Genomic DNA, 17,202 nt, shown 5'->3' on the forward strand with positions numbered 1-17,202 from the left:
CACACTCTGCAATGACTTTGCTTCTCGTCACCCTCTGCTCTTGCTTGTACCTGGAATTTAGCAGCACTGCCGCCACGGGCCGCAAGTGTAGCGGCAGCCACAGTAGCGCCACCAGTGGAACCGCCAGTCAGCTGCCGCCGTGCCAGCGTGGCCGCCCACGCACCGTGCGCCTTACAGCAGCAGGGACCCTGGCGAAGGGACTTGACGACTAACAAGAGACTAGCTGGGAGTTTCAGGGCTGGACGAGCTCTGTGTTAAGGAGTTTCCATGTTCCGACTTCCGCCAAGAAACCAGGGGCGCAAGTCGACACTGCAGGTCCTCTTTCAGTATGATACACAGAACCGCAACAACCGCATTCCAGCCAGCCGCTGCCCAGTGTCAAGTGTCCACGACAGCGCCTGGCGTGGCACTTCAACGCTTGTGCAAAACCCCGCCCGCTCCTCGCCCGCTGCTTGCCTACAGGCCTGTCGGCCTCGTCACCTGCTGTCGCATCCCGCATGTCTGACCCTCGCGAGACAACGCTGCAGGCCACCCCCGGGCCCTTCGCGCGCTTGCCCCGACGTCACCCCTACCCTACACCCGGCCTCGCCTCCCCCCCGCACCCCCGGCCTGTGCCTTTCGCCGGGACGGTCCCCCCGCCGCATGCAACACGCGGCCATGCACCATGCATCGCACCATGTGCTCCTCAAACTCGCCCGCCTCCGCCTCCTCGTCCGCCTCCTCCCTAGCACCTAGCCCCCCCTCCCTAGCGCCTAGACTCCCCCTCCCCATCCGCCTCCCCATCCGCCTCCCCCTCCGCCTCCCCCTCCTCCTCACGCCTAGCCTCCACCTCCGCCTGGCCTTCTCCCCCTCCTCCGTCTCCGCCTAGCACCTAGCCTCCCCAGCCTCCTCCTCCCCCTCGCTCCCCTCCTCCTCACGCCGCGCCCAGCACCACCTTGTGCACCATGGCCTCCTTCTCAATCAGCTGCGTGGCCTTGTCCACCTTGTCAAGCAGCTTGGCTGTGAGGGTGTGTGTGGGGGGAGGGTGGAGGGGAGGGGAGAGGAGGTGAGGGGATTGGGGAGGAAGGGGGAGGCGCATAGCTCCCGCAGCCCCCACCAGCTCTTTCCGCCCGGACCCACCAACCGCTGCACCCAACCACATGCCCACTCGCCTACGCCCTCGCTACACCGCCATCACCCCTCCCGCCAAACGCCCCACGCGTGTGTGTGTGGTCGCGCGCTCACCGATGTTGCCCGCCCAGCCGTTGAGCTGCTGCTCGGCGCTGGGCGGCGCGGCAAAGGTGATGACGCCGGCGGGGCGGTCGATCTTGGCGGTGATGGCCTTGGCCACCACCAGGTCCGACACGTGCTTCTCCATCTGCGCGTGGTGGGGCGTGTGCGTGTGTATGTATGTGTGTGTGTGTGTTTTGGTAGGGTAGCGGTTCAGGGCGTTGGTTGCATTCATGAATAGTTAAGAAGTGAAGTCGTAGTCAGGAACAGCAGCATAGCAGGGGCGGGGTCCAGTACCAGCGACCCGGGCCTACGGGCTGCTTGGCGCCCAGGCCCGCCCCTCCCTCCACTCCCCTGTCACCCCTCGGGACCCCCCCCCCGGGGGGCCGCCCTCACACACCTGCTCGGGCGTGAGCGACAGAATGGCGGCCAGGCGCGCCGTGCGCAGGCGGCTGTGCAGGGGGGGGGTTACATTCATGATTAATTAAGAAGTGAAGGGGGGGGAAGAGTAGGGTTAGGGTTTGGGGTAACATACATGAGGAGTGCATGTGCGTGGTGTGTGTGTATGTGTGTGTGTGTGTGTGTGTGTGTGTGTGTGTGTGTGTGTGTGTGTGTGTGTGTGTGTGTGTGTGTGTGCAGCGACCAGGGGCGGGGCCTTTCGCGTTGGCAGAGGAATAAGGCACCAGCCAGGCACAGTTCGTGCTCACGTGCAACAGAGGCGCCGCCTGTCATCCCGGCACGCAGGGCCCTGGCCCCCCTCCTTTGCCCCTCCCCCACACGGCCCCAGCCCGCCCCACACACACTTGCCCCCGGCCCCCTGGCACGTTGTGTTTCCCACTGCAGCCCGTAAGTGCGGGGTGCCACACGTAAGTCGTTGGCAAACGCCCAGAGCGCCGGAGCGAGGCCCCATAGCTTGGCTTCCCTTGGTTTAGTCTGGACTAGTGTTTACAACCCCCGCCCCCTATTCCCCTGCCCTCTGTCCCCCAACTCTCCAACCCCCCCTCTTCCCCCTTCCTCTTCCCCCCTCCCCCGCCCTCCCCCTCTCCCGCCCCCTCCCTCCCCCCCACTCCACCCCCCCTTACCTGTAGTACTTGGCCGCCACCAGCACGTTGTGCTCCACCACCCGCAGCTTCAGGTCCTCGGAGCGCTTGGAATCTGACAGGGGTGCGTGTTTGGGTGTGTGTGGTGTGTGTGGTGGTGTGTGGGGTGGGTGGATGCAGGTTGGTGGATGGGTTGCAGGTGGGTCAAGGGGATAGCGGAGCCGCCCATGAAAGATGCGAGAAAGCACACACAGACGCACACACCGCATTGCATACCCTGCCCTACGTGCTTCCTTTCCACTTCCCTCGACGGCGCACGCAAACACGCACACGCACACACGCACGCGCGCACGCCCCGCACCCGCGAACACGCCGCCCGGGCCCGCCTCCGCCGCCACCTCGGGGCCGTAGGCGGCCTCGAAGGCGGTCCAGCGGATGACCTCGGTGTTGGTGAAGGTGCCCAGCAGCGCCTTGTGGGTGGGCAGCGAGTCGGCCAGCCGCTTGTCCTGTGGGGGTGGTGGGGTGGATGGGTGGGTGTGGTGGGTGGTGGGGTTTTGTGGAGGTGGGGAGTGTGAGTGGGGGTTTGGTGGAGGTGGGGAAGAGAGGGGTGTGGTGGGGGCTGGGGTTCCATGCATGACCGATAAAGACGAGATGGTGTCGACATGTTGGGTGGAGTGGGTGCGGTGGTCGGAAGTGGGTGGGTTGGTGAGTTGGGTTAGATGGAGGCCGGCGTGTGGGGGTGCTGTGCTTGTGCAACAGCACCCCCACACCGGCCCGCAACCCGCTGCCAGGCAGCAAAGACACACACGTACCGTTGGCGGTCCCGCCTGGGCCTGGGCCTGGGATTACCACACCCTCCTTGCGGGACAACACGCCCTCGCGCGCACTGGTGAGGTCACAACCAGCCACACAGCCACACACACAGCCAGCCACTCACCGACACGGTGGCCTGCAGCAGTGTGGCGCGGTCACTGGCACTGCCGTCCTGCGTGAGAGGAAGTGCAGTGCAGTGGAGGATGAGAGGGGAATTGAGGGTTGCTGCATCAGGACATCACAGCGCACCACAAGGATTGTACGTCGCCCCTCCCGCCAGTACGGTAAGCACGACCTTTGCGTACCATATATCATTTCCTTGTCCCAAGAAACACGGTACACACGGTAGATTTTCACAAACCGCGTGCCTGGCCTGCAGCCATCTGGCTGCCTACCCACCCAACCCCCCAACCATTCCCCCGCTCGGTTTACCTTGGTTTGGTTTAGTTTGGGCTGGTATCTAAACCACCCGCCCCCACCCCCCAAACCCCCCATCCACCCCCCACGCCCACCCTACCTTTGTGGAGTAGGCGGGCGCCAGGCACAGGTACCACACCACCGCCTTGAGCACGGGCAGGTAGGTGTCGGCGGGCGCGCCGCCCTCCAAGTGCGCCTCGTACAGCGAGCGGTAGCAGCGCGTCACCTGCGGCCGCAGGCGTGGGTTAGTGGGGGGCGGGGAGTGGGCGTGTGTGTGTGTGTGTGCGTGTGTGTGTGCGTGTGTGTGTGTGTGTGTGTGTGTGTGTGTGTGTGTGTGTGTGTGTGTATGTGTGCGTGTGTATATGTGCATGTGTTACAGAGCACAAGGAAAGCATTACCTGCATGTGCATGCGCATGTGTGTGTGTGTGCGTGTGGGGGTTACATTCATCATTATTTCAGAAGTGAAGGCGTAGGAACAGTAGGGAGGCGGGACGCATGTGTGTGACGCATGCGGCGCGTGGGTGTTGCAGCAAGCCCCGCCCCGCCCGTCCCGCCTGCCCACCCTCCTGGCCCTCCCCCCTGCGCCGCCTACTTGGCTCCAAACGCCGGCCGCCGGCTGCCTTCCCGCCAACAACATCCCGCAAACAAGAGTGTTCATCGCATCGCACTGCAGGGTGCGCATGTCATGTCATGCTTGCTGTGTTGGTGGAATGGGCTACCCCGTTCCCCCACCCCCCGCCCTCTCCTCTCCTCCCTCTCCCCACACCTTCCCCCACCTCCTGTTGACGGGTTATGTGCGACCAGCACTCATATACCTGAGCCTGACGACGGGGAGTAGTGGACCCCACAGGGTCAGCGCTTTTCCTCACGTCGCTTACGCTAATGCTCAACACCTCCCCCCTCCCTCTCCCTCCCCACCCCCTCTCCCCCCCACCTCCAGGTAGTTGTGGTTGTGGACGTGGTAGCGGATGAGCAGCTGGTAGTAGCGCAGCTTGAGCTCGGGCAGCGCGGGCGTGCCCTGTGTAGGAGGAGGGGGGGTTACATTCATGATTAGTTAAGGAAGTGGTAGACGGTAGACCATCTTGCGGAACATGAAGCGTTACCGACGGGGGGAAGGCGTTGGGACAGGGGGGGAACGGTTGGGAAAGGAGGTTTGCAGGGTTTGGCACGCGGGCGGGCCAGCCGAGGGTTTAAGTGCGTCCTGTCGGCACGCCCGCCACGCCACGCAGCGGGGCCCGCGGTGCCCGCTGCCCCGTCACGGCGTCAGTTTCGTCACCCAGCACTGCCCGGTGTGTCCGAGCCCGCAGACAGCTACACCACCCCCAGCCATCCGGCCCCCCATGGCCCCATCCTCTGCCCCCAACTCCCCCCCCCTCCCTCAGCCCACCTTGTCCGCCTCCTCGATGGCTGTGCCCTCGATGCCGATCTCGCCCTGCCCCTCGCCCTTGCGCTCCACAAAGGCGCGCGGCGACACCTGCGCGACGTGTGTGCGTGTGTGTGTGTGGGGGGGGGGGGGGCGTGTGTGAGGGGGTAGAGAGGGTGGCGGGGTGGGGGTTACAATCATACTAGTTAAGGAAGTGGTAGACGGTAACAGGGGGACAGCAACCGTTACCGACGATGTCGACCAGCTCCCGGCTCCAGCTCGAGCTCCAGCTCCAGCGCGTAGACCACAACACACACACACGCACACAAACACCCCTGACAGTGTAAGAGCCCGCCCCGCCCCGCCCGCCCCGCCCACCTTGCGCGACAGGATCTGTGCCCGCACAAAGTCCTTCTTGTCCAGGCACAGCCGGACCTGTGTGCGTGGGAGTGTGGGGTGGTGGTGGTGGTGGAGGTGGTGTGTGTGTGGTGGGGTGGGCGGGTTACATTCATGATCAGTAAAAAGGAAGCGACCACCCATATATACACCCACACCCACACCCACGCACCCACACCCCACCCACCCACAGCCCGCCCGACTACATACGGTGATGAACACCGACTCGCTTATGCAGCTGCAGCTCTCCTTGCCGCGCGACGGTTTCCTTACGGGATTGGTTCAACGTTAACCCCACCCACCCACCCACCACATACGCCTGGGCGGGCTTCGTTTTGATGTTTTCTTTCAACACCCGCACACGGGGGGGGCCTTTTGGTAACGACTTCGTCTGCAGTCTTCACTGCATCCTGTACCGCTTTTCCAAACAGCCTTGCAACCCCGCCCCCGCCCCCCCCACACACACACACACGCCATGCCCACCACCAACAACCGGCAGGCGTCACTGCCCTCGCCGCCTCCCATACACACCCCCCAGGTGATGTACCACAGCTCGCATATGCGGCTGCAGTTTCTCCTTGCAGCGCGACTGTTTCCTTACGGGATTGGTTCAAAGTTAACCCCCCCCCCCCACCGCCACCACACACGCAACCCCCCCCCCCACACACCCACACCCCCGCACCCCCGCCCCACCTGCTCCAGGATGAAGGCGATCTTCTCGGTCTTGGCCATGGCGCCAAACGTCTCCTGCACAGCGGAGGCAAGAGGGGGGGGGGTGTAAAGGTGGGCAGAAGAGCGGTGCAGGACGTGGGGAGGCTTGGGGGCGGTTGCTAAGGTGGTTGGAAAAACGCGCGGAGGTAAGGGGGCAGCGGCGGGCGGGGAGGGAACAAAGGTGTTTGGGAGGAGGGTGCCGGTGGCTGCACGCGGTAGCTGTGAGTCGGGTTGTTTGGCAGGAGGGATGTTTGCATCACTCCCCCGCGGACAGTGAGGTGCAAGGGGGTAGCCGGGAATGGAGAACGGGGTGGTATATATTCACAAGCTTGAAGTGCCGGCGTCTAGCGGTTGTGTGTTCCACGTGGAAGGAGGGGACCTCAGCAGGACTCTTGTTCACAGATGCAGCTGATTCTTATGACCTTTCCACTGCCAAGTCGCGACCATTCCTCGCGCCGAGCGGCTCCGGGGGGGGCGGGGCGCCACACCGCAGCACGCCCCCGTCATCCTCTCAAACCCCCCCATAAGTATATCATGGCTTGCAGCTGTCGCCTCTGCCTGCGCTCCGCTACTTTGGCTTGGTCTGGCTTGGCCCGGGCTGGTATTTACAACCCCTAATCCCCGCAGCTAACCGCGCACGGGGCCGCCGCCGGCATTGCCGGCAGTGCTGCGCCTCCTCCCGCCGCAGCCGCCGGCCCCGCAGTGTGCAGCTGCTCATAACAGGGCCACAAGTGTTTTTGTGATGCCGCCGCCCGTCCCCCGTCCCCCGCCACCCGCCACCCGCTGCTTGGCTGTCCCACCTCCGGCGCTTCACTGGCCACTGCTGCGGGGCCACCCCCCGCCCACTCGCTGTGGCCCCGCGCCGCCCCCCACCCCCACCCCCTCCACAGGCCCCCACAAGCAGACCCCCCCAGCCACCCTCCTCGCTCTTCTGCATTCGGTTTAGTTTGGGCTGGTACTTATAACCCCCACCCCCCGCCCACAGGCGCACACACAGACATAAACCCCCCGCACACACAGGCCCCCACAGCCACACCCGCTCAGCCCCCCCTCCTCCTCCACACCCACACCCACATGTCCGGCACGCACTCACCACGGGCACCTCCTGCAGGATGTCTGCGGCCTCGTCCACCGCGCCCTCCGCCTCCTTGATGGCCGCCAGCCGCTTGGTCAGGCGGGCGCGCTCAATCTCCACAAAGATCTGGCGGGTTTGGGGTGAGGTTGCAGTGACCGAGTTGGTAATGGGTTCAGGGTCGAGTTGTGGTCGAGTCCCTGGTTACCAACCATCACAAGCTCCCCCGCCCTCCCTGCCTGCCGCTCTGCTCCTTGCTCCGAGACCCTGCTCGTTGAGGGATCGGCACATGCACCTTCCGCCTTCCCCGCCCCCTTCCCGCCCCCTGCCTGTGTACTCGCACCCTTCTCCCTGCCCCCCTTCCCCTCCCGGCCGCCTTCCCCACCCCACCCGCCTATTTCAACCCCCGCTCGCCCCCTCAACTCGCCCATGCGAACCTGCCCCCCCCACTCCCACCTCCCACACGCTTCTGCCAGTTTGCTCTCCAACCTTAGCCCTCACGACCCGTCACCCCCCCAAATAAAACCCTCAAATCCCCTCCGCCACCTCCGCTGCCGCCCCCCCCGAGCTCCGCCCCTCCGCCTCCTCCGCCGCCCCGCACCTTGCCCTCGGTGACCGCCTGCAGCGTCTTGATGAGCGACACGCGCGTGTCCTTGTCTTCCGCCGGGATGGCGTCGATGTACGACATGGCCTGCCGCACCGTGGCCTGGACGGCCTGTGGGGGCGGGGGGAAGGGGTGTGGGTGTGTGGTTTGGGGGTTTGTGTTGGTTGGGGGTGCGGGATGGGGGAGGGGCGTGTGTGTTTGGGCGGGTAATGGTGGTGGTGAGAGGGAAGGGACAAAAGAGGCACGAGGGGTTGCTTTGGCAGCGTGCATGTGCGCCGCGGGGTGTGTGTGTGCACATGCGCTCGAAAGTCGTCGGGCAGGGGCGGGCCAGTTCCGCAGGCGGCAGCACACAGCAAGGACTGCAGGCACGCGCGGGCCGCCATCCGCGGTGCAGCACGGGGCATTGAGGCGCGCCGACGTGCTGGTGATGGCGGCCCTCCCGCACACGGGGTCTCCCGCACACGGGGCGTCTGCAGTGAAGGCGCTGTTGCTGCCAGTGCCGCGCGTGTGCCACCAGCCCCACGTGCCGCCTCATAGCCGCGCTGCGCTGCTGCTCCACATGCAACTAGCGGCTTTTCCCCCACCGAGCCTGCCGCTCTGAAGTCGCCGCTGCTAAGGAGAGCCCGCACACACCCACACACCCCGAAGTGCTCCCCGCCATCAGACACAGGCTGAGACTGCAGCGCGCAGCCGTATTCTTCCCCGCCCTCGGGCAGGACGCCCCCTCCGGTAGAAAGCCGCGAGAGTCAGGCAGCAAGACCAGGGGCTGGCGCCGAGCTGGGCCCTGGGCCTTATGTGGGGGGCGCCGGAGGTCCGCTGGTCACCCGCCGACGGGCCCCTTGTACCCTCGGCACACCCTCTCGTTATGACCTTTTGGCCATCGTCGCACCTGCTTCAGCTGCGACCGACGCTTTGTCAGTAGCATCACATTCTCCTCCAGACCGCGCCAGTCGCGCGCGTCGTAGCACAGTTCTAGGATTGCCGAGCAGCATGCTTTCGTGGCTGTCACATCCTCCGCCAGACGGCTGCTCTTCTCTAGATTCAGCAGCCCCTCAATGGCTTGAGCTCGTTGCCCCTGCATTGCGTAAATTGAAACACGTCAGAGCTGTGCATTCCGCGCGCAGATCTTGAGGCCCTACACCAGGTCGAGTATTTACAATAGGCTACCCAAGCACGGACACATTTACATATACTGTTGATATCCGTCCAGCTTCCCAGAAGTCCCAGCCTGGGGCTTGCCTTAGCTGCGATTTCCTTCTGTGCTGCGATATCAGCAGTGAGCTTTGCCATGTCCACAATTGATCCCTTGGCCTTCTCCTTCTCGTCCATGTCCATAGCTATATTGCTCGCGGTAAACTCGCCCACTGACATTTTGCCTGAAAAATTGGTATAGTAAATACGGCTTGGACAATGAAGTATGCAAAACGTTGATACAAGTGTAGTGTGGGCCCTTGCCTAAAGGGGTTAGTCGTAGCGGGCGGCGTGGTTGTGCAGGAGGGAGTGTGCCAAGGGCAAGGGCAAGGGGCAAGCTAGGAAACCCCATGCAGTGCGTGCCTGCATGCAGAAGGGCGACGCCTGAGCTCGTCACCTCGACATGCCTGATCTGCCCTGAACTAAGTGCAAGCTGACCAGTTAACCCTTAAATATAGACGCACACTCTCTACTCCTGAACGTGCTCCCGCCCTTCGCCACTGCCACCTCACCGCGTTCGGCTGCTTATATAACGTCGCTAGAAGCTTCATACAAATACAACCAATATTCTCGACAAATGCTGCGCTGATGGTTACGTAGGTCGAGTCGAGCACTCGTTTAGCGTCTAGCTTTCGTAGACAGCTCCCGGCCAGCCCTCTTGCTACTGCTAGAATTTGGAGTCACTTATGCGGAGGAGCTGAACAAAGGCCAGGAGAGCGAGCGGCGCGACTGGCAGCAAATGCGCACTGCTTGGTGACACAGCTGCAGAGGAATTGATGTGGCGTGGTGGCTTGGGGTGCGAGATGGATTTCGCGACTTCCAGCCACCGCCAGCGCTGGCTCTACACTCGGACGGGGTTGGTGAGTGCGGGAAAGTTGACCGGTACCGCTGGCGGCCGCGCCCAGCTGCGTTTCGTGGGCTTGGGCCAAGCATACAAGTTGCGGAACGGAATCAAAAACGAATCATGATAGCCGTGGGCTCATTTTTTCCGCGTCCGCGCCGCGCGCATTCACGCCTTCTACGTGTGTCGGGGCGACAGAATGTGAACATTGGGATAACGCACACGCTCTTGAGCTCAAACATTAATGTGGTTGCGTCGGCGAGGGCTCGCCGGGTGAGCTCCCGGGTTACCGGTGGCGTTTGCTGAGGGCCCCCTCGCTGCCATCCACGCGGGAACGGGTGCAAGCCAAACGGCTGGGCCTGCGCAAGAGGGCTGGGATAAGGGCAGAGCGTGCTCAGAGGTGCGGCCACACTCGCCGGATGCCACCACCGCTGTCCTGAAGCTTGCTCCTGTGTTAGGTCCGTATGCCGTGCCCGACCACGCTGAACTGCCCGTCCGACGGGCTCACACCAGTGCACCCAGCTAGCCTGTGTGTCAAACCCCCCGGCTCGAAGTCGTTCACGCCAGCGCGCAACCGTTCTGGCCAGGTAACTGCATATGTTTACCCCGACACGGAGGTGGTGCATCGGACGCTTCACCTCCCCGCGCCTGAGCCCCGCACGGCTGCGGTCCCACACGCGCGCATGCGCTCCCGGCATGGCCCCCGTACACACATGCTACTGCGGCAACCCCGTGCATGGAGCGGCACGTCTCACAGCTCCCCCCACTGCCACCCGCCACCCGCCACCCGTACGGCCTGCCCCGGCCATTGCCGGCTCACCTCCCTCCGGGCCCCACACAACTCGGACCCCGCAACCAACACCACCAACACCTCGGCCATCCGCCACCCGCGCCTCCCCGCAGACGGAGGAGCGACACAGGCTGCAGCAGCGGGTGGTGGACGGACTGCGGCAGCAGCGGCACGCGGCAGCGGCAGCGGCGGCGGCACCCGGTGACGGCGGCGGTGGGGCCGAGGTGGCGGGCAGTGCCACCAAGCGGGCACGAGGTGAGAGAGGGCCGATGGTGGCAGCGGCGGCGAGGGGGGCTGGGGCGGTGGGCTGGGTGGGATGGCGTCAGCTGTGCTGAGACGTAGCAGGAGGAGGGACGGCGGCCCGGCAGCGGTAGGCCAGATTAGGGCATGGGCGCTTTTGCAGGCCAGGGCCGGGGCAGTCCTGCAGGGTTTTGCTGGCGGCAAAGGGTTGAGGACTCGGAAGTCGTAGACCGGCGCAATGGTCGGCGGCTGGGGTTCCAGATGGGAACAGACCTGGAGGGACCGTTGCAGAGCAGGCGGGAGCAGGCCGTGAGCAGGGGCGGCCGGCGCTGTGCATGGCGCGGGTCGGGGAGCGGAGGGCGTGCAGGGGCGGAGCAGGGGCGGGGGCAAGACGACTTGAGAATCCGAGGCAGTCGATTAGGGATGAGCAGGCGTGTGTCAGCAAAACGCAGCGCAGGTGTGGTTTTGCGCGGTGCCGCACTATGCATGCGTGCGCGCTTGCGTGTCGGTTAGTCCTAATTCCTAGCGAAGTGCGGTTTTGCGGTTTTGCTCGTCCGGTTTTCTGCCTGACGCGGACTCGAGTGTGGCCAAATTCAGGGCACATAACGCCATCTAGCGCGTTGCTCGCGGCGCGGCGCCCGGCTGTGTCCCCCATGCCTCTCGCCATTCCTCTCCAAGAATCGCTCCCGCCTTGCCTAATCCCTCGCCACCTCCGTACACCTGCCTCTACCTCCCGCCACCCACCCCACTTCCTTAACTAATCATGATTGTAACCCCCCACCCCACCCCAATGCAACCCCCACCCCACCACCACGCGCACAAATACACGCGCACAGAGCCCCCGCCTCTGGCGGCACTGGGCGAACTGCTGATGCTCAAGTACTACCAGCAGATCATTCAGGTGGGTGGGCAGGGAGGGGGGGCGGGGCGGAGGAGGGGGGGGAGGGGGGGTGCAGGAGAGGGGTGTGTGCCGTGGAGTGGGTGCCTGGAGGGAGTTTTGGCTCGGACGAGGGAAAAAGGGGCTATGGCAGGGGAGTGGTGGCACCTTGCCTTGCCTGGGTGGTTTGCCCCACCTGCTGCGGGCCCCCGTGACGTGTGCGGCGGCCCTCTCTGGCTCACAGGAAAAATGCCGCGAGATGCGCATGCCGGTCAAAGTGATGGTGAGGAGGAGGGGGAGGGCAGGAGCCGGCGGGTGGGCGGAGATGTGGCCATGTGGGCCGAGATGACCGCACCTCCCAAGGCGCACACTTACTTCACGTCTCGCCCGCCAGTGCGCACCAACCCGGACAAGCCTGCATGTGCTCACCCTTTGTGATTGCCACACAACCCGCTTACACTTGCACTCCCTCCTCCCCCCCCTCTCTTCCTCCCCTCTTCCTCCCCCTCTCCCCCCCCCCCACACAGGCCACGGCCATCCTGTACCACAAGCGCTTCTTCCTGCGCCACAGCAGTATGGAGTACGACCCGGGCCGAGTCATGATCACAGCCATATTCATGGCCACAAAGGTGTGCGGGCAGGGGATTGCGGGTGGGAATCTGTGTGTGTGTGAGTGGGTGTGTGCGTGTGGGGGGGTTTGGGGGTGTGGAGGGAGGGCTGGGGGTGTGCTGCGGGCGCAATGGGTTTGGGGGGTATGCGCTGCATGGTGGGCTCCTGACACACCACCGCGTGACACCACAGAAACGTCACTGCGACCCCAATAGCACAACACGTTTTCGTATGCATTACCGTGTGTCTCCCCGCCCGCCCCCTTCTTCCCCACGCAGGTGGAGGAGTACTACACGCGCGCGGCCGACATCGCGCGCTCCTTCGACGTGACGGAGGACCTGGTGGTCAAGCAGGAGGTGGGGGGGCGGCAGTGGGCATTCATGATTGGCGAAGGGGGGGGGGGTGGCAGGCGGGGGGCAGTGGCGGTGGGGGCGGGGGCGCGGCGGGTGGGAGGGGAGAGCAGGAACGGACAGGATTGGGGCACAGCGTTCCCGCATCCAAAGGACCTCTCCAAGCCTCACCCTCTCTGCACCTCCTCGCGCCACCTCTCCACTCCCCAGTGCCACTCCGTTGTCGAAGCATAGGCCACGCTCTCCTCCTCGCTCTTTTTTGCATTGGGTTTGGTTTTGGTACTTGCAATGCCCCCCCCCTAGCTAATCATGAATGTACTCTTCCCTCCCCCTCCCCCTCCCTCCCTTCTTCCGGGCAGGTGGCGCTGCTGGAGGGCCTCAACTTCGACCTGGTGGTGCACTCGCCCTACCGCGCACTGCAGGGCCTCATGCAGGTGTGTGTGTTTGGGGGGGGGGGTAGGAGTGGCGGGTAGGAGAGCCTAGGGAGGTGGCGGGGATGGAGCGGAAACGGTGTGGTGTGAGCGAGCGCGCGACACACACACACACACACACACACAGTCACACGGGCTTCGTTTTGTTGTTTTTTTCTAACACACAGTCACACACACACACGCAACGTTTTCCTTGTGCTCTTTAACACACACAGTCACACACACACGCGCACATGCACACACAGTCTCACACACACAGTCACACACAGTCACGCACACACACACACACACACATACGCACACACACACACACACACACACATGGTCTCGGCTCGGCAGGTCGGTCGGCTGCGGTAAGTATACTTTGAAGGTAATCCGCGGCCGTAATTCTGCATCGCATACACTGTCCTACGCGTAATGTTTTCCTTGTGCTCTTTAACACACACCTGCAGGAGCTGAAGGAGGCGCGGGCGGCCGCCTCGGGCGCCTCCTCCCCGCCCGGCAGCGCCTCCCCGCCGCCGCCCGCCGCCTTGCCCTCGTCGCCCCAGCTGCCGCCGCTGGATGAGGGGCTGCTGCCGGCGGCGCTGCCCGACTCCCCGGGTGCGTGCCGTGTGTCGCGTGTCGTGCGGCAGCTTTCGCGCATGCCCGCCACCTGTGCGCACATACAATTACACATGCCCCACATTCTGCACGCACGGTGTCGATGCCCCTTCCCCGTCGCACACACATACACGCACTTCGTTTTGTTGTGTTTCATAACCACACACACATACACACACTTCGTTTTGTTGTATCTTCACACACACACACACACACTCACACACACACAAACACAAACGGGCTTTCGTTTCGTTTTTTAACACAAACACACACACGCACACAGGCCTGGACGCGGCCGCGCGCGCCTCCTTCGGTGCGCTGGACGCGCTGATGCTGTCGGACGCGCCACTGCTGTACGGCCCGGCGCAGATGGCGGCGGCGGCGCTGAGGAGCGGGTTCAAGGCCAAGGGCGTGCGGGTGCGGTGTTTGTTGTAGTGTTGGGCGGGGAATTAGAGGAGGGTTTGTTTTGGGGGGAGAGGCAGCAGGGCGTGTGTGGTGGTGGGGTAGGGCGGTGCGGCGCGGTGCGGTGCGGTGTGATGCGGTGTGGTGGTGCGGTGTGGCGGCTCCGGCAGCGGGCGATAGCGCTCCTGTTGGTGCGGGTCTCGGTTCGCCACTGCGGACGCAAGGTGGTCGTGTGTGGCCGGCGCGTCAGGTTGTGTCGTACACCGTGACGCCCGTCCTGTGCTCCCCGCACGCCGCCTGCCACCGCTACACACCAGTTCTTTGTTGAGGGAAACACTGGCTGTGTATGTGTGTAAATGTGTGCGTGTGTGTGTGTCTCCCATGCAGGTACCGAACTTCCTGGCACGGGTAGCGCAGCGGGCAGCGCTGTTCATGGGGCCCAACGGCGGCGGCACCGGCACTGGCGGCGGCAGCGGCGGCGGCGGCTCCTCGGCCTCGGCCTCGCCGGCGCCGCCGGACGACCCCGCGGCGGCGCTGACGGCGGTGCTGGACGAGCTGGACCAGCTGGGCAGCGAGGGGGCCCGGAGGGTGGAGGTGAGCTGGGCGCGTGTGTGCGTGAGGGGCGGTTGCTAGGATGTTGAGGAAAGCGGTACAGGATGCACTGGGGGGGGGGCTAAGTGGCAGCAGGGGCGTGCGGCCCAGGGAGGGCCCAGGGGCGGCTCCGGCGGTGCCCCTGGCCCAGGTGTGCGCGGGTTGGGGGTTAGGGCGCCGCTTGGTCGCGTCGTCGCGCGCCGCCGCCTCCTCCCGCCTCGCTGCCCACCTCTCCGCCCACTGCTCGCTCCACCTGCTCACTCGCCCCCGCCTTATCCCTTCCTATTTCGAACCCGCCGCGCCCGCAACCGCTCACATCCTCCCTCTCTCTCTCCCTCCACACCTCCCGTTTGGGCATATCGTAGGTGGATGAGGTGAAGGAGGCCAACGCCGCGGCGCGCGAGTGGCGCAACCTGCTGAAAGAGGCGGGGGCAGCAGCAGCAGGAGGAGGAGGCGGAGGAGGGGGAGGCGCGGGAGGCGGCGGCGGCGGCGAGGACGCTGCGCGCGCCGCCAAGCGGGAAGCCAAGAAGCGCGAGCGGGCAGCGGCCAAAGCAAGAGAGGCAGAGCTACTCGGCATGCCGCAGCAGCAGCAGTAGCAGCCGCGGCAGCGGCAGTAGCAGCTAGCGACAGTAACAATTCTTGGCAGTAGCAGTAGCAGCAGCCAATGGGATTAGCACGTAGCAGCATCAGTAGCAGCAGCACCCCGCGGTCCGCGTGCCCCTTGGGACGGGACACAACGCCGTCCACACCTATCCACCTATCTATCTACCGGTCCCACCGGGCTTGGCTGGGGCCCTGTCCGGCAGGTGGCAACCGGCACCCGCTGCGACGGTACCCTGTGCCGGCGCCGCGGCACGCGGGGGTCCGCTACACAGGCGCGCGACACAGCGCCGGCGGCTGCCCGGGAAATGTAGCGGCCCGCACTTCCGCCCACTCGCGCCGACACGGTTTCGGGCACACGGGCCCTTTCCCACCACGGACGGTCCTCGCAGCAGGGCGGCACGCACGCAGTGTGTCAGCCCCTTGTCTCATGTTTTCACCGACAGCGAATAAATCATTTTGGAAACAGGGTGGCCGCGAATGGCCTGGGGTGGCAAGGCCAGTGTATGAGTAGCATCAAGTGACGTTGCGTTGCTCCGGCATTGCTTGGCCTGATGTGGGGGCCGGCCGCGGCACGACTCCATATACCATACCATAGTGTGTGTGCGCAAATGGAAAGCAGGCATCTGTGCATATCTGCCGCCTCTGACCATATTTCCTGTTGACTTGGTGCTTACTGCCGGCGGCTGCATGGACTAGCTCGGCGACAAGTTGTGATAGCAGCAGCAGTATTATTATTGGGAAAGGGGTAAATTTGCGGTGGTGGCCGGGGATGTTATGGCCCCGCCCCGTAGCAATGATGACTTTTCTGGCGTCCTGCCCTCCGTGCCTGTTTGCAGAAGGCAACCGATACGCAGAGCGAAGCTTGTGCATGGCGCCTGCAGCAGGGGTAGCGCTGAGCTCCCCTGTTGAATCTGCTTGTGTGCTGCGATACCGGTACTGGTGCATACCGTGTTCTGGCTGCGTGTTATTTTTCTGCATGGACATTTTGCTTCTGAGTTTTGGCGCACATACCACTTTGTCTGTGTGTGCATGGACGAGGGGCGCAGCACGCCGCACCCAGTGTCCGTACTGCTTGGAACTTGGTGGGGTGGGGGCATGAAAGGGGACGGGGTGCAGATGCGCGTGTGGGCTCGCGTGTTGTTCTGCGCGGCAATGGCAGGGGAATGTGCGTTGCATGCATGTTTTGATGTGGATGCTGGTAGTCATTTACGAGGGAGAGCTGGGCATTGAAACGGAGATTCGACAGACGGTAGGATGCATGGGACCCATGCGCCTCTGAGTGCCGGCAGCCTGCTTGCACCAGTGCACCATGCAGCAGCGCGGCTTGGGCGTCGAGCGCTACGGACAACTACGCAAACCAACAACGTGTGTGCGGGCATTTGCCGTGTTGTGTTGCCCGGACACGAGGTCAGGGGGCGTGTAGGGACGTGCCGCGGCGTGCTGGCGCGGGCCAAAAGCTCGACGAGACGGTTGCACGCACGCGCTTTCTTTGCATAGTCCATTTTGCGGGAGGACGAACATTACGAGCTGCGAGTTCACACACGTACGAAGCCGCATGGAGCTTGGGGAAGCCTGGAGGACGGAGCACAGGGCGACACCAGCGGAGATAGCAAGGAGGCCAAGTATAGATACGGCGGTACTTGAAATAAAGATGGGTGGTGTTAAGCGTGCCTCACATGAGTTACTATGCTAGAGAAGGACTTGAAAGCGTGCACCCTGATGTTGGTGTGAGCAAGGGGATCGATGCATGACAGCGTTCTATGGATAGACTGGATGGAACGGAGGCAGGATGGTACGGAGGACGGAAAGCCCGCTAGAAGGTGAAAGGTTTCGGGTTTCATGGTGCATTCATGCGTGACGGGGTGGAGGATGCGGAGTTGGGCGGAGTCCCTGGGAGTGGCTGGAAGAGGCAGGTGTAATGGGGTATCCGTATACTGGGGCAGCCGCTGGGTGGGTTGGCTGGGTTCTCAAAGTGCTATGTTGTGCGAGCACAAGTAATGAGCTTGCATTCTTTCCTTGTAATGAAGAGCGATCTGTTATCTGCGTGTTGC

General features: G+C 64.0%; 2 protein-coding genes across 2 annotated transcripts; one reads left to right on the forward strand and one right to left on the reverse strand.

Moving 5' to 3' along the window:
• Positions 1-255: 255 nt before the first annotated feature.
• On the reverse strand, positions 256-9,091 carry CHLRE_14g632775v5 (uncharacterized protein). Its single transcript, XM_043070441.1, has 15 exons — positions 8,866-9,091; positions 8,516-8,701; positions 7,624-7,737; positions 7,044-7,151; positions 5,933-5,986; positions 5,222-5,278; positions 4,868-4,954; positions 4,415-4,498; positions 3,580-3,705; positions 3,187-3,234; positions 2,611-2,755; positions 2,292-2,364; positions 1,610-1,661; positions 1,225-1,357; positions 256-999 (listed from the first exon to the last, which is right to left on the reverse strand). The coding sequence occupies exons 1-15, from the start codon at positions 8,995-8,997 to the stop codon at positions 914-916; spliced, it is 1,485 nt and encodes a 494-aa protein (XP_042917114.1). The 5' UTR covers positions 8,998-9,091; the 3' UTR covers positions 256-913.
• A 170-nt stretch (positions 9,092-9,261) lies between these two features.
• Positions 9,262-17,185, forward strand: CHLRE_14g632783v5 (uncharacterized protein). Its single transcript, XM_043070442.1, has 11 exons — positions 9,262-9,677; positions 10,562-10,703; positions 11,525-11,589; positions 11,810-11,848; positions 12,093-12,194; positions 12,453-12,530; positions 12,884-12,958; positions 13,408-13,555; positions 13,839-13,972; positions 14,345-14,551; positions 14,914-17,185. The coding sequence occupies exons 1-11, from the start codon at positions 9,621-9,623 to the stop codon at positions 15,142-15,144; spliced, it is 1,278 nt and encodes a 425-aa protein (XP_042917115.1). The 5' UTR covers positions 9,262-9,620; the 3' UTR covers positions 15,145-17,185.
• The last annotated feature ends 17 nt before the right edge of the window (positions 17,186-17,202 follow it).

This window comes from Chlamydomonas reinhardtii, chromosome 14 (genome assembly GCF_000002595.2).
Source record: "Chlamydomonas reinhardtii strain CC-503 cw92 mt+ chromosome 14, whole genome shotgun sequence".
In the NCBI taxonomy this organism is placed as follows: domain Eukaryota; kingdom Viridiplantae; phylum Chlorophyta; class Chlorophyceae; order Chlamydomonadales; family Chlamydomonadaceae; genus Chlamydomonas; species Chlamydomonas reinhardtii.

What these genes read in the sequence shown, in the direction of transcription:
- CHLRE_14g632775v5 (XM_043070441.1), bottom strand. Translation starts at nt 8,997, where the DNA reads ATGTCAGTGGGCGAGTTTACCGCGAGCAATATAGCTATGGACATGGAC. An exon ending in TGCTGCAGGCCACCGTGTCG is followed by an intron (nt 2,756 to 3,186) that starts GTGAGTGGCTGG and finishes CCACCCCCACAG; the next exon opens with GACAAGCGGCTGGCCGACTC. An exon ending in CGGCTGGGCGGGCAACATCG is followed by an intron (nt 1,000 to 1,224) that starts GTGAGCGCGCGA and finishes ACACCCTCACAG; the next exon opens with CCAAGCTGCTTGACAAGGTG.
- CHLRE_14g632783v5 (XM_043070442.1), top strand. Translation starts at nt 9,621, where the DNA reads ATGGATTTCGCGACTTCCAGCCACCGCCAGCGCTGGCTCTACACTCGG. An exon ending in TGCCACCAAGCGGGCACGAG is followed by an intron (nt 10,704 to 11,524) that starts GTGAGAGAGGGC and finishes ACACGCGCACAG; the next exon opens with AGCCCCCGCCTCTGGCGGCA. An exon ending in AGGGGGCCCGGAGGGTGGAG is followed by an intron (nt 14,552 to 14,913) that starts GTGAGCTGGGCG and finishes GGCATATCGTAG; the next exon opens with GTGGATGAGGTGAAGGAGGC.